General features: G+C 36.3%; 1 protein-coding gene across 1 annotated transcript in view; it reads right to left on the reverse strand.

The window, feature by feature from the left end:
* The window catches only part of LOC143398243 (disintegrin and metalloproteinase domain-containing protein 5-like), a 93641-nt gene extending 86000 nt beyond the window's left edge, over window positions 1–7641 (reverse strand). Inside the window, exons 1-7 of the mRNA XM_076855275.1 lie at window positions 7587–7641; window positions 6839–6918; window positions 5874–5929; window positions 3192–3270; window positions 3006–3082; window positions 1305–1482; window positions 426–494 (exon numbers count right to left, since the gene is read on the reverse strand). Coding sequence (XP_076711390.1) covers window positions 426–494; window positions 1305–1482; window positions 3006–3082; window positions 3192–3270; window positions 5874–5929; window positions 6839–6918; window positions 7587–7641 — 594 coding nt within the window. The remainder of the gene's footprint in view (window positions 1–425; window positions 495–1304; window positions 1483–3005; window positions 3083–3191; window positions 3271–5873; window positions 5930–6838; window positions 6919–7586) is intronic.
* Between the last annotated feature and the right edge of the window lie 6970 nt (window positions 7642–14611).

The following is a 14611-nucleotide window of genomic DNA, read 5'->3' on the forward strand; positions in this document are numbered from 1 at the left end:
AAAAAAAAAAAAAAAAAAAAAAAAAAACCAATAAGAAACAACAGAAAGATCAGTAGAAAAAAAGGAAGGGAACATAATAAGGGGGGAGGGGAGGAAAAGGGGAAGCACCAGGAACTGAATCAGAACAAATTATATTTCATGCTTTTATACTTACATCAAAATGAATCCTATTGTCATGTAAAACTAAAAAGAACCAATAAAAAAAGTAGCCAACAAGCTTCAGGAAATAAGATGCTTATCTTGCAAAAGTAAAAGATTCTATCTATATACAAAATAGATTAACAAAAACTGATTACATATAATTTTTAAATGGATTAATTAAAAATGCAAAATAAATGGATGAAATTTTTCACAGTATCATTGAACTTAAGTTAAAGATAAATGTCAAATAATTTGAAAATAATAATGTATAAAATAGGACATACCAGATTTTTATCCACAACAATATGCAATTCAAGATACCGAGGGAATAATGATGAGGCATATTCATTTTTCTGAAAAACACACAACATGAGTCTTGAGAAACTTATGAAGCTTTACATTGCACTGAAATTATATCCAGAAGTAATAATGTGTAACTGCTAACTATAATGTCAGGCCCAGTTTACAAATAGAAAATTTATGTACTATTCAGAGGATTACAGTTCAAAAAGTGTTGTGATAGCAAGAGTTTTCAGTTAGACTTTCCAAGCTATATATCTAGGTATCTTACTTTTGTAATAATTAAAATGAATGTGTAGGTCTATAATCTAGAGAATTATTTTTCTTATCCTTGTGATAATTATCCTACTAACCATCTATGTGGGCACATTTTCTATTACCAATTTTTAAGAAACTACTTTTAGTTTAGAAAAAAAAATTACTAAAGTTTACCATCAGCGGCAGTTCATTACAACATATTGTGTTATTTGTGGCAAGTTTATAGGTCTCTGTGGAGGAAAAATTCATCACTTTGTTTTACATGTACCTTATGTAAATCATTAAAATTTTCCATTTTGAATTCTCTTGAAACAAAGACTTATGTTTTTTATCTAAATTATGTATAATGGAGGAAACAGCATATTTTATATTACTTATGTATAAGCCCATGTATGAAAATTAATGTTTTTAGTCCTATATTCACATCTCCCTTTTTTCAAGCATACCAATGAACACAAATTCATTCTCTAATAATTTTAACAGTCATGCAAGTCCTTCATGAAAAGTAAAATAATGATAACATTTGCAAGTCACAAATTCAGCTCTGAAAGCACTTCTTAACAAAATTATATGAAATAAGTGGAAATAAAAGAGTTAACACTTACGGGTATAGCTTTTTTTCCTTCATGCAGTGGTTCATCAGACTCAGCATAAATGACTCTTTTTCCCGAGTGAGGAATATTAATTTGATTACTTTTTTCTTCATAAATCATGTGTATAAATCCTGATAGAGCATCAATTGGTTCAATTCCATATGAAACATCTTTGAATTGCATTATTCCCCTGAATGTTAAAATAATTCAAAGAAATTCTGAAATGATTCTACCAAAACTTTAATTCTAATGAGAAATTTTGGCCAGATTTGTTTTTTTAAATTTTTTTTTTAAGATTTCAATGTCACCTTTGTTTTTCAACTTTATTCCTTTGGTCTTTGAGGTTTCATATCAGAAACAGACCACTACATCACAATGTATTTTGCTTTCTGTTACAAATATATTTAATTATTTTACCAAAAGCAAATAGTGGCATGAATTTGTGTTCTTACACAGGTGAGGGACCCCCTTCTAGTGTATAGATTTTCAGAGCAAATCTGCAGGGTGTGTTAGTCTTGGGTCCCTTTTCTCTGAAACACTAACTGTCCTCTGATACCTAATGTTCATGTGTGCTGAACTGAAGGTACTACATGTCTAAAAATGATTACATGCAGAACCAAACTGTCTATTGTTCTAAGGCATTGTACAATTGGCAATTATTGTATAAAATTAAGAAATAGGTATAGACTGAGGAGTGGGATAGCTGGGTCAAAAGGTGGTTCTATTCCCAGTTTTCCAAGGAATCTCCATACTGCTTTCCATATTGGTGGCACCATTTTGCAGTTCCACCAGCAATGTATAAGTGTGCCTTTTCCCGAACATCCTCCTCAACACTTATTGTTGTTTGTATTCTTAATAGCTGCCATTCTGACTGAAGTGAGATGAAATCTTAGAGAAGTATACAGCCACATCAATGTTTATAGCAGCACAATTCACAATAGGTGAAATGTGGAACCAACCTAGATGCCCTTCAGTAGATGAATGGATAAAGAAAATGTAGCATATATGCACAATGGAATATTACTCAGCATTAAAAGAGAATAAAATCATAGCATTTGCAGGTAAATGGATGGAGTTAGAGAATATAATGCTAAGTGAAGTTTTAGCCAATCCGAAAAAACCAAATGCCAAATGTTTTCTCTGATATAAGGAGAATGATTCATAGTGAGGTTGGGAGGGGGAGCATGGGAGGATTAGACAAATTCTAGATAGGGCAAAGGGGTGGGAGGGGAAGGGAGGGGGAATGGGGGTAGAAAAGATGGTGAAATGAGATGGATATCATGACCCTAAGTACATGTAAGAAGACATGAATGATGTGAATATACTTTGTGTACAACCAGAGATATGAAAAATTGTGCTCTATATGTGTGATATGAATTGTAATATATTCTGCTATCATATATAACAAATTAGAATTTTTTAAAAAATTTAAAAAGGACAAAAACAGAATTCGGGCAAACTAAAAAATGGAGAGACAACACTCCCTATACTCCAGACTCATCAAAGTCAATAAGCAGCAGATCCTTTCAGTATCAACAGAGCCTCTCATCAGGGAGCAATGCTGCTAGGGTCCCAATGTGGTTTTATTAGTTATTATGATTCATCCATAGGGAATTGAAATATAAAGGTGATTATAGAGTGAGAAAACATATATGAAGAATTAATTTGTAATTGAAAGAGTGGCAAATTGAATATCTTTAAATTATCAACAACCTGAGTCCTGAACAAGTGTTGAGTGTCACAAGAGAATTTATAAAACCTGCAACATATCCATTATAATTGCAATTCATCTGAAAAACAAAAATACATAAAGTAAAACAAGTGGATAAATTTATTTTTAAAATTTACTTCCCAGTATGACATTTATATTTATTAATATTAAAAAATCCTAAAACTTACCTGAGCTAACAAAGACTCAGAATGTTCGGTGCCATTTTTGTCATAAGAATAAATAAGAGATGATGGAGATAAAAACGATCTAGGCAAAAATAAAAACATGCTCAAACGAAACAGAAAAAGTAGAAAAATACTCTTCATATGCAAATTTTCTATAGGTTGAGGAATTCAAAGTACGACCAATCAACTGTTTATAAACTATTCTCCAAATATTTCCAACTCAAGTTATAATACTAAAATGCAAGTTAATGAAAAAACAAATCGCTAAACATATAAAAGTAAAATCATGTAGGCCCCAATTCTAGCATAGAACTTTCGAATCTTTGTCTTTATCATTCATTGATTTCATATGTTACTCTTGAATCTCAAAATTGAAATGTAGCATTAGGACTAAATTTTAAAAGATTTGTTTTCTTTCACTACAAATTCATATAAACTAAGCTTAGTTATGCACCAAATTCATTTAGATATTGGTTAAAATTTTCTTTTATTCCTCTCAGTAATCATTCAAAAACTTAACACCACTCCTTAACACCATTCCAGAAACTCTCCATGTGCCAGTCCTCACTCCTTCACTTCCAGAGGATTACTTCTTTTTATTTAAAGCAATTCTTTAGGGGTTGGGGATGTAGCTCAAGCGGTAGCACGCTCGCCTGGCATGCGTGCGGCCCCGGGTTCTAATCCTCAGCACCACATACAAAACAAAGATGTTGTGTCCGCCAATAACTAAAAAATAAATATTGAAAAATTCTCTCTCTCTCCCTCTCTCATTCTATATTTAAAAAAACTTCTATTGTCAGAAGTTGAATATGGCATTTTCAAGTCATTACCATTCTAAATAACTCTCCCTTGACCCTTTGCCCTATATTTTTCAATTCTTAACAAATTTTATCAAAAGAATAATTGTTATGGTTTGGATGTGAGGTGTCCCCAAAAAGCTCATGTATGAGACAATGCAAGAAAGCTTAGAGGTGAAATGATTGGGTTATGAGAGTCTTACACTCAATCAGTGGAATAATACCATAATAGGGATTAACTGAGTGTTAACTGTAGGTAGGTAGGGTGTGCCAGGAGGTGGTAGGTTTTTGGGTTCATGGCTTTAGGATATATAATTTGTCCCTGGTGAGTATAGCATTCTCCCCATATCTATCTATCTATCTATCTATCTATCTATCTATCTATCTCCCCCTCCCCCCTTCCTAATTGTCATGTCTGACCTGTTTTCCTTCCCCACAGTCTTCTGCCTTGATGTTCTGCCTCACCTCAGCACGCCCTCCCCCCACCAGAATACAGCCAGTTGTGTATTACTGAGACCACTGACATGTGAACCCCCTAATAAACGTCTCCTCCTTAAAATTCTCCTTGTCATGTCTTTTGGTTACAACAGTGAAAAAGCTAACTAAATCAGTAGTCTAACACATATACTCCACTTTGTCAATTATTAGTCTCCCTGAAACTTCTCTGTAAAATATCCATAGTCATGTATAATAGGTCAAATCCAAAAAATTTAAAATGCACTGCCATATTCGACTTCTGACTTCTATTTGAAAATCAGGACCACTCAGTCCAATCATTTAATTTACATTCATTTCATTCTTCTGCTTCTCTTCCTACTTCTGGCTGCTCCAGTTTCATCTTTCATGTTAGCTACATTTTTTTCTACCTATCACAGAAATATTGGTCTTTCTCTAGGCTTAGACTTTAGCCACTAATCTGTTCATAAACATAACTCTCATCAAAAATATCACTATAGCCAAATTATCACTTACTGGTAAATCTATATCCCTATGCCTATATTTATCTGTCCAGTAGGAAAAATCCACTTGGATATGTTATATGCACTAAAACTCACTCTTTCCTCATACAAATATCTCCCTTGTTCATATCCCCTGTTCATATCCCTCATTTGGTTACATCATAAGCTATCCATTTTCTTGAGCAACAACTAAATTATATCTGAGGTTCCCCACTGTTTCTCAATCGTTCTATCAAATCTGTCTTGAGGTTCACTGCATTTTTCTTTGCACTGCTATAATTGGTGATGCACCATCATCACTCACCTAAACTATTAGTTATGTTATTAGTCATCCTACCTTCGGTTTTTCACCCCTGTAAGACTCAATTTGACTATACAAGTACATGAGTAAAGCTATTTTTGTCTCCCAGTATCCTCAGACTCCAACCTTATTTTTCAGAATCTGTTACCTCTATCCTTCAGAAAAATTTATTATTTAGTAATTCACATTGAGTTTTTGCATATCAAAAACAACAACAACAACACTCTGTCTCACATGTACTTATTTTGTAAATGATTTTCTCTCTATATGGAATGCCAGCACCACTCCCGCACCCCATTCCTACTGCTGTTCTTCACATAGCTAGCTATATATCTTCTCTCAATGCACAAGTTATCTCTTACCTTTTTCTAATAAGGTTTCTTTGATTTCCAAACAATACTACTTATACATTTATCATAATAAAATACTATAATAGAAATTTTCTCTATTAATGTATCTCTTTTGACTATGTATCATATTTTATTCTTTTTTCTGCCTAGTACTTTGCTCAATACCCAATATACAATAGGTATCCATATATTTGAATTGAAATGATTCTAATCATAACTAAGTTTTACAATCAAGAAACCAAAGAATTAAAATTTGAAAAGATGAAATAATTACTTACTGCTTTTTAAGATGAACAAAATATGGTTTTCCTTCTATTGTAATGATATAAGCAATCTATAACAAGAGTATCCAAAAATTTCAGTAAGATTTATAAATAATATATGTTAAATTATGTACTTTTTAGTACTTATATTTTTTTACCATACGATTTATTTTTATTTTTTTTTAGTCATACATAACAGCAGAATGTATTTTGACATATAATACATACATGGAATGTACATACATCAGTCATAATGTCTATTCTATTCTGTTCCCCTTCCTATCCCCCCTACTCTAGTACTTATATTTTAAAAGATTGACAGAATTAACAATAATATGTAACCATTTTATTTGCTTACCTAGGTGTATATCTGAGGATTCAGGATCCTGAACCAGTAATAAAGCACCCATTATTTTGCATCATTACATTTCTGGGGGAACACTTACCTGATGTCAACTGTTATCTTTTGACTTAGAGCCCACCAGTTCACCCATGCCAAAGACAAATTTCATGATTCACCTCACTCACATTACCTTAATCCTGTCTTGGGGGAAATTCAGTTTTGTTACCCACTTAATTTCCATATTTGTGGATTCTTATCCCTAAAGTCCTTCATCTTAAAAGAAATAAAGTCTCATGCATATTCACACACATTTAAATGTTCTGCTGTGAAACTATTCTAAGCTGTCATCTCTGCCTGCTGCAGTAGCGTTGTCACATTAAAAAGGCAACTTAACATAATCTAAGGTTTAAAAATATTATTCCCAGGTCAGTAGAGTACAGGGAAGGGAACAGGGGGAAAGAGGAGAGGGAAGAAAAAGTAGAAATACTTTGTCTATTACTGAGACCTCTTATAATTCAAGTCAATTATATTCCATGCTTTTATAATTATGTCAAATGAATCCTAATGTGTAACTAAAATATAAATTAAATTTGCATATATAATAATATGATATAATAATTATATAATCCCCAATTACTCTATTTTCTCGATCGTGTTTTGCGTCTGTTGATGAAATCCTTTCAGGAACAGTGGTGTGAAGAAAGCTTTTGTGCGACTCTAAAAATAAAAATAAGTGATTTTATTTTAGTACCTGTGATTTTACATTATTTAATGCTAAGTCTATTTCTGCATTTCTTTCTTTACATTAAATAATCTACACATCTCTTCCTTTCTACCATTTTTCTAGTCATTTTTATCTCCAAATTTCTAAATCCTTTCTTGTGAATATCTCGTTTTATTCTCTCTCTCTCTCTCACACACACACACACACACACACACAATTCAGCAGTTTGACAGCTAAAGTCCTTAGTACCAAATTAGTGTTGTGACAGGAGCAGAAATGAGAAAACAAACTGATTAAGAAAGGGAGGTCATTTGCAGGAAAGCATGTAGATTATCAGATATAGGAATAATCTGCAATTTCCAAACCAGAAAATCATTGAGTTTCTTCATGGTGATTAGTAGAATTTTGATTGGGATGGTGGGTGAGGGAGACACAGTTTTGTCCATTTTGCAGATAAGAACGCTGTCCCAGAGAAGTGAAAATATTCTCCACCAGAGGCAGCCTTTCTGGTTTCACTTTTTGGTAGAAGCAAGCGGCAAGGAGAAATCGCGTGGGAGATCTGGCCTGGATCTGGGATGGGAAGGGAGAGCCCCCCGCTAAATGAACACAGTCCACACTCAGAAGCCCAGGCTGGGAGAGGGGGACAAGTGTGTGCACTCACTGCGGCCTGCGTGCAGCCCACCAAGTCCGGTGAGAAGCACCACAAGAAGTAACATGGCTCCGGTGTCATGGAGCCCGTCTGTGTAACTGCAGTTGAGACGTTGAAGCAAGTGCCTGAGCAGCTCGCGCCAGGCAGCGGCGCGAGATGCCCCGCAGGAAGGCGATCTGAGAACAGAGAGAAGGAAACCTCTGCGGAAGGACGCACTGCCGGTGGCTGCTGAGCGCTGCTAGTGGGCGCCTGAGTGCCCTGAGAAGGCTTTCAGAGTGGTTTTTTTTTTTTTTTTTTTTTTTTTTTTAGATTCAACAAAGATATTTAATTAATTTATTTGATACATGGCTATTGAATTAGTAAAGCATTAGTGTAAAGCCAAAATGACTTTTCTAAGAGAGACAATGTACATCACATTAGTCCAACACATTGAGCACAATTCAAGATGAAGTGTTCAAAAATTCAAGAGAGCCTTTGCCTGGGTCAGGGAGCCAGATCCCTGGAAACACTTTAAGGCTCCAAAGCAAAGTTTTCAAAATGATTTAGTGACAGTGACATAGGAGAAACAACTCAAGAATTTGTTAGAAATTAACAAAAATCTCTTCATAATATTGTTTTTGGAATTTTGTATAATCACATCCAGAAAATAAAAAAAACTGGCAGATAGATATGATCAGCATCATGGTGACCTATGAGTTGTCCATTGGTCTTGTTTATTTTTAGTGGTGATATCCATTGAAATCACTGAGAGAGAAAAGATATAACCTAACAATTATAGTTTTGTTGAAATCATCTCTATTTTTTGCACTGGAGATTTAAATTTTTTTTTCAAGCTTTCGGTGCAGTCTGATTACAAAAATGTTGTACATACCCTTGCTAACAATTATAGTTTCTTTCTGATTTTTAGGTGAACCCAAGTGAAAACTTATATTAAAATGCAAAAAATTCACATCACATAGTACAGAGAAGCAAAAACCACTTGCTTTAAAATGAATCTCAAAAAAGTTATAATTTTCTGATAGATCTTTTCCTGTCATCTTCAAAGACTGTCAGTGAAACTTTTATTTTCATCATTTTTAAGCAAAAAAAAAAAAATCCTTAATCATTATCAAAAGAATTTAAATTTGAGATACCCATCTGTTGCAATTTTTAGAGGCTCCAAACACCCCTCCTGGAGAGAAACCTTGGTTTTGAACTTCAGTGATGAAACAGTGGTCTCCTTTGTACAATCTGCTTATACTGCTGTTAGGTAGCAAGTATTTCAACACCAACCTTCAGTCAAGAGCCTCTTGTCCTACAAGACACTCATTATTCAAGAAAAAATATCATCTACATTTAAAAAATGAAAGAACAGAATCTGTGCTCACGCAAGTGTTTTATATTGTATTTTTTTTTTAAAATCTCTAATGCAGAGGCTGACCACTTAATTATCATCTCATGGTCATTTTGCTTGCGACGTGCAGATTTCGAAATCTAATAACAACTCTAATGAAAAGCATTTATTCATGGCCACAACCCCTTCACACCTGGACTATCGCTTTCAGAAGACGATTATATGGTTGCTACAAGAAGGTCACCATACAAGACCAAAGTTACCATCAAATGCCTGGATTCCCCACAAGCACTTTACTAACATAATGCAGAATGAATGGCTCCAGAGGTTTACAAAAAGAGACTATTTTTCAATGTCCATTAGTGCTTTGAAAAGACAATTTCAAATAACATAACACTACAATGAGGTTAAGGTAATGGACTAACCTTCTAAAATGTTAACCAGCTTGTAGTTTGAATTAAAAATAATGGTAAAAGAAGATGAAACTAATATTTTACAGTAATTTTCACTGAAGTAAATGAAGCAAGGGTTACATAGGAGAACTTAGAAGAATATAGAATTCTACCCATCAATTTGCTTCAAACAACAGCATATGTTGTGTTTTATTTTGAATTCTTTGATAAATTAATGTTTTTCCTGGGATCAATGGCTCTAGGTGAATGGCAGATTGCAGCAGCAATTGCTTTCTTACCAAGAGAATTATCTTAAATCAGATCTCCTTTGTTTGATGAAACCTAAATTGCACCTAAGGAGAAAATCCATAGATAAGTAACACATGGCTCCAAGATGCATTTAGCAGAACTAATTGTCTCTATTATTCTTTTATTCTGGAAGCTACAGATAGAATGTATAAGTCAAATAGCAAAATACTCTATCATTGTGCATTCTCTGATAAGGGACAGTAGGCCACCAAAATAGTAGATTTACTCTCTCACTCTCTCTTTCTCTCTCCACTCTCTCTTAAAAAAAATAAAAACCCCTTCCTTGTGCTGTGATTTTTTTTGTGAGGCTGAGAAAACCTGGAATCTGGTTCCTCTGTGGAGTACCTGTGGTATTCTGCACTCTGGACTCAAATATATCAAGAAGACTGGCTAAGTGACTGCACATGTGTGGTCCTAAAGAAAGTGATGGTAAAACCACTATGATAAAGAGCTCAAGGGCAGACATTCCTGCATTTGACTCCTGTCTTTGCCACATACTAGATACATAACCCCAGGAAAGGTCTTATATCTCTCTAAAGTCCTTTTAAAAAATTGGTTAGCTAAAGAATGATAAAATATAATCAAGTATCAAAAAGCCATCTGGGGCTGGGAATGTGTCTCAGTGGTACAGCATTTGCCTAGCACAGGAGCGGCACTGGGTTTGATCCCCAGCACCATATTTAAAAAAAACAAAACTAAACAAACAAAATAAAGGTATTGTGTCCATCTACAACTAAAAATATTAAAATTAAAAAAGCCATCTGGCAACCTATCAGACATTTCTCAAGCCTTTCCAGGAGAGTTCCTTGCCTCCCCAGCCCACTGAAGCTATCTTGCCTGAGATTCTCCTTGACACTGAGCCCAGTAGCTCCATTCAAAGCCTGCTGGGTTCTAACAGGATGCCTCTGCAACCTCTTAACTCTGCTGGCCATTCCCCTCTTTGTGAATCATCTCCTTCCCTCAATACAGAGAGAAAAGCAGACACATTTACAGAAGAGAAGCCACTGTTCTGGGAGAGACAGTAGCTACCTGAGTTTGTTTCACCTCTTAGAACTTGGTTTTTGGTCTTCCTGACTCTAGGTTCTAAGAATGTCTCATTGAGCTGCCTTAAAACATCAGAGTTTAAGCAATGTTAAAGCTAAATGTTCAAGACAAGTCAGGAAGCCACTAAATTTTTCAGGTTAAGACAGTACCTGGTAAGGATTTTGTTTAGATCTTTTGGTAAAACCATCACTTTTCGATTTATTTCCAGTTGTAGTGAGGTAAATCAAATATGCAAGTGATTAAGTTATGATATCAGCTAGGTAGCCTCCCATTATGTTCCTATACATCCAAACCACTGTGCTAGAACCAGGCAAAATGCATGTTTGAAAACAAACACAATGTTGCAAAGGCTGTGACTGGTTGAATTTCACAATTAGATACACCATGACAGGGTAGCTATTGAAGGCAGGACACTTTATAAAATAATCCCTGATCAAATAATAAATTTACAGAAATATCTTCTGCAATATCCCAAGTTAATATTGCTACTCTCTGTGATCCCTCAGCCCCCATGTTGTGGAGGAGGCAAAATTGCAATGTATGCAGTCCAGGGGGGAAATAAAGAATGTCCACATGCTTCTGCCCCTTTCAATGCTTTATTCACTCAAATTAATCAATTTCACTCTATAAGTTCTTAAGAAAACAATGATCTTTAATGCTAGGCACTGCAATAGACATAATGAATCCACAGCAAACAATTCTAGATTAATTCTAAGGGCTGCAAAACACACTTAATCTCCACTGCTGTCATGTATTTAATAATAATAATAATAATAAAATCAATAAAAGATATAAAAACCACACATACACTTAATCATGACAGGCGAATGACAATTCCCTCTGCATACTAAGTTCAAAAGTCTTAAGTCTTAGGCTTTGAGTCCAGCAGATGCACACTCACTTAGACTGCAGTGACCAGGTCTGAAATAAAGGCAGGCCTTTCCTGGCGTGAAGTGGAAGACTAGTTGAGGAGAGGATGGGAGGGAGAAGTGTTGTGGCTCTCATCAAGGTCCAGCAGAGGAGGTAGAGTTTGAGAGTGGTGAGGATCTCACAGAGGATCAGGAAACAATGACAAGTGACTGGATGTCAGGTCCTCATCAGGCTCTCCAGCTCCAGTGCATTGGAGGGCAGCCTTGTTTCGGCTTGCTAAATCCACTATTCATTAGCTCTATGATTTATACTAAGTTTGGTGGCTTTTGACCCCCCTTTCAATTTTTACCAGCTACCACTGGATTTCTCTATGACATAATTTACCCTGGGATCAGATATATCTAGTCTGGTGGTCTCCACCCTGATCTTCTCACCTTTCCCTCTTATCAGGTCAGGATACCCTGCCAGGGGCTTCACTCTGTTATCAGGGTGAAGGGAAATAAGTAACTTGTTTGAGGCCAAACTGGAGTGCTCTGTGGGTGTGCCTGGTAAAACTACCTGTTTCAAAATGGAGTTTTTAAAATGGAGTTGCTTAGGCTCAGGCCTAAGGCCATCTTCACACCCCAGTTTTTATTTAATTAGCCCTTTTGAAGTTCTGCCTGTATTAGAGGCAGAAGCCTTTTGATTTCCTGGACACCCTAAACTTTGTTACTTTGCAAGCCCTAGTTCACATCATAATAAGTACTACAGCTATACCCTTGCATTGCCTATATTTTGGTGTTAAAAAAAAAAGAAAAGAAAAAGGCAGAAAGCATGTTTATAAATTGAATTTGAAATTACTTGGTCATTTTGCAAATCTAAGGGAGGTTATTAGCAGAAAAGCAGTAGCAAATCAATTTTAAAAAGGACCAAGTAACCAAGAAATAAAGACCTAATAGATGGAATAAATTGGATGGGCACAACTGCTTAATGAATTAGCACACTGAAAAACATAGAAAGAAACAGGGAAAGACAAAAAAAATAGAAACACACAAATAAAATTAAGAGATAAGGAGAATTGAAATATAATTATTAATATCTAGATAATAGCATTTTCAAAAAGGGAAAAAATCAAAATAGAAGGAACTATTTAAAGAGATAATAGGGAAAGTTTTGTAGCTTTAAAATATAAAAGAATAGAAAAAGAGTGAAAAGACTCAGAGATTGTGAAGTGGGCATTGTTGAAAACATTAAATGAAAACTAAAAAGGCATGAAATTTTAAGTGACAGCAAAGAAAAGTTCTAAAATCTGCCAGAGAAAAAGAACAGTTCACAGGCAGTCAGTATAGATAGGTAAATCGAGTCAGGTTGGATCAGGAGGCCAATTTTGAACCTAGGAAGTTGTGGACTTTCTGTTGTCCACCCTTACCAAGAACCTGCCCCTGCTCCTGCTCCAACCTGTTGCTAGGGTAACCTGTCCCAGGAATTGCCCCTCCCTACAGGAGTTGTAAAAGTTGTTCATTACTGTCTCCTGGGCTGCTTCCTGCCTAGATCACTCCACCTTGGTCCCTCCAGCCCATCTGCTTCTCACCTATTGACCATCCCACCTGGGCCAAGCAGGAAGGAGAGAGATAAGGGGGAAGAAGGCAGAAAAACAAAACCAAACAAAAGTCTAGGGTGTATAAAAGAAGCAGGACACTCTCACTTCTTGGCATCCCAGGATACCAGCTATGGCCCCTTCTCCCTCCTGGGGAGAAGTCTGTATTACTATTTTTTAAATGAACCCTGCTTTCTATACTTGCCTCAGCATGCTTCTCTAATGTTCAGGCTTCAACATGTGGGGAAGCAGAACTCCTCATCGATAACTGGTGGTATCAGAATAAAGTCCCTGGGAGCAAATGGGAAAGCTATCTATGCCTAAGGAGAGGAATTTGGTTCAAAAGCTCCAAACAATGACATGGCTGAAGCTTGTGTGTGTGACCTGCTCTCACACATGCACAGTGAGGCACACTGCAATATCTTTTGCTGTCAGGAAATTTTGGTGGAGTTATTTTTTTGTGGTGTTGATACTGCCAGTTACCAATGACGAGTTCTGCTCCCTCAAATTGTTAAAGTCTGAACATTAGAGAAGCACATCGAGGCAAGCATATAAAGCGGGGTTTATTTAAAATGGAGTAACATAGACTTCTCCCGGGAGGGAGAAAGGGGCCATGGCTGGTATCCTGGTATCCCCAAAAGCAAGGTGTTCTGCCCTTTTGATTTGTCCTAGGCTTCCTTTGTTCTCCTGCTTTTTCCACCTTATTTTCTCCTTCCTGAACATGTGACTAGGCCCAGGAATGCCCAGGTATGCTCGGTGGGATGGCCAAAGATGAGAAACAGGTGGGCTGAAGAGGGAATATGATGCAGCCCAGAACCCATTAATTAACAACTTCATAGCTCCCTTTAGGGAGGGGCAATTCCTGGGACAGGTTCCCTTAGCAATAGTTTGGAGCAGAGGCAGGTTCTTGATAAAGGTGGAGGAGGGGTCTGAAGGAATTAACATTTCAATCCCTTGGGGGATAGTCTCCAACTTCCCAGAAATCACTCAAAATTGACCTCCTTGATCTGACCTGACTCGATTTACCTATCTACACTGACTGCCTAATTCTGTCTTCAGTACTATTAAAATCTTGGTCTTTCTCCCCGATGCCAATTCAATAACAAGGACATAGTTTGAAGAAAATGGAAAAAGGAGGTTTATTGCTTTGCTAGCTAGGGAGAAGCACAGGGAACTCCTGTCCCAGATGCTGTAATTCTCCCATAAGAGAGAACAGAGGTTTTTTAAAGAAGCAGTTCAAAGCCTTTATTCTAGGTGTCCTTGTAAGGGCATTGTGATTCACTTGTTCATTTGGGGGGAGGGAAAAAAGAAAAAAAAATTCACTTTAAGATAAGCCTCAGGGGCACTGCAGCAAGGGCCATATTCAAAGCATGAAGTGGGCCACTGTTACATTGGGAGGGGCTGGGTTGCTGGGAATCCAGCCCAGGCCCTGCACATGCTAAGCATATGCTCTACCACCAAGCCACAGCCCCACCCATGAAAACCTGCTTCACAGAAGCGTTTAGAGCGGTGA

This window comes from Callospermophilus lateralis, chromosome 4, assembly GCF_048772815.1.
Source record: "Callospermophilus lateralis isolate mCalLat2 chromosome 4, mCalLat2.hap1, whole genome shotgun sequence".
Classification (NCBI taxonomy): domain Eukaryota; kingdom Metazoa; phylum Chordata; class Mammalia; order Rodentia; family Sciuridae; genus Callospermophilus; species Callospermophilus lateralis.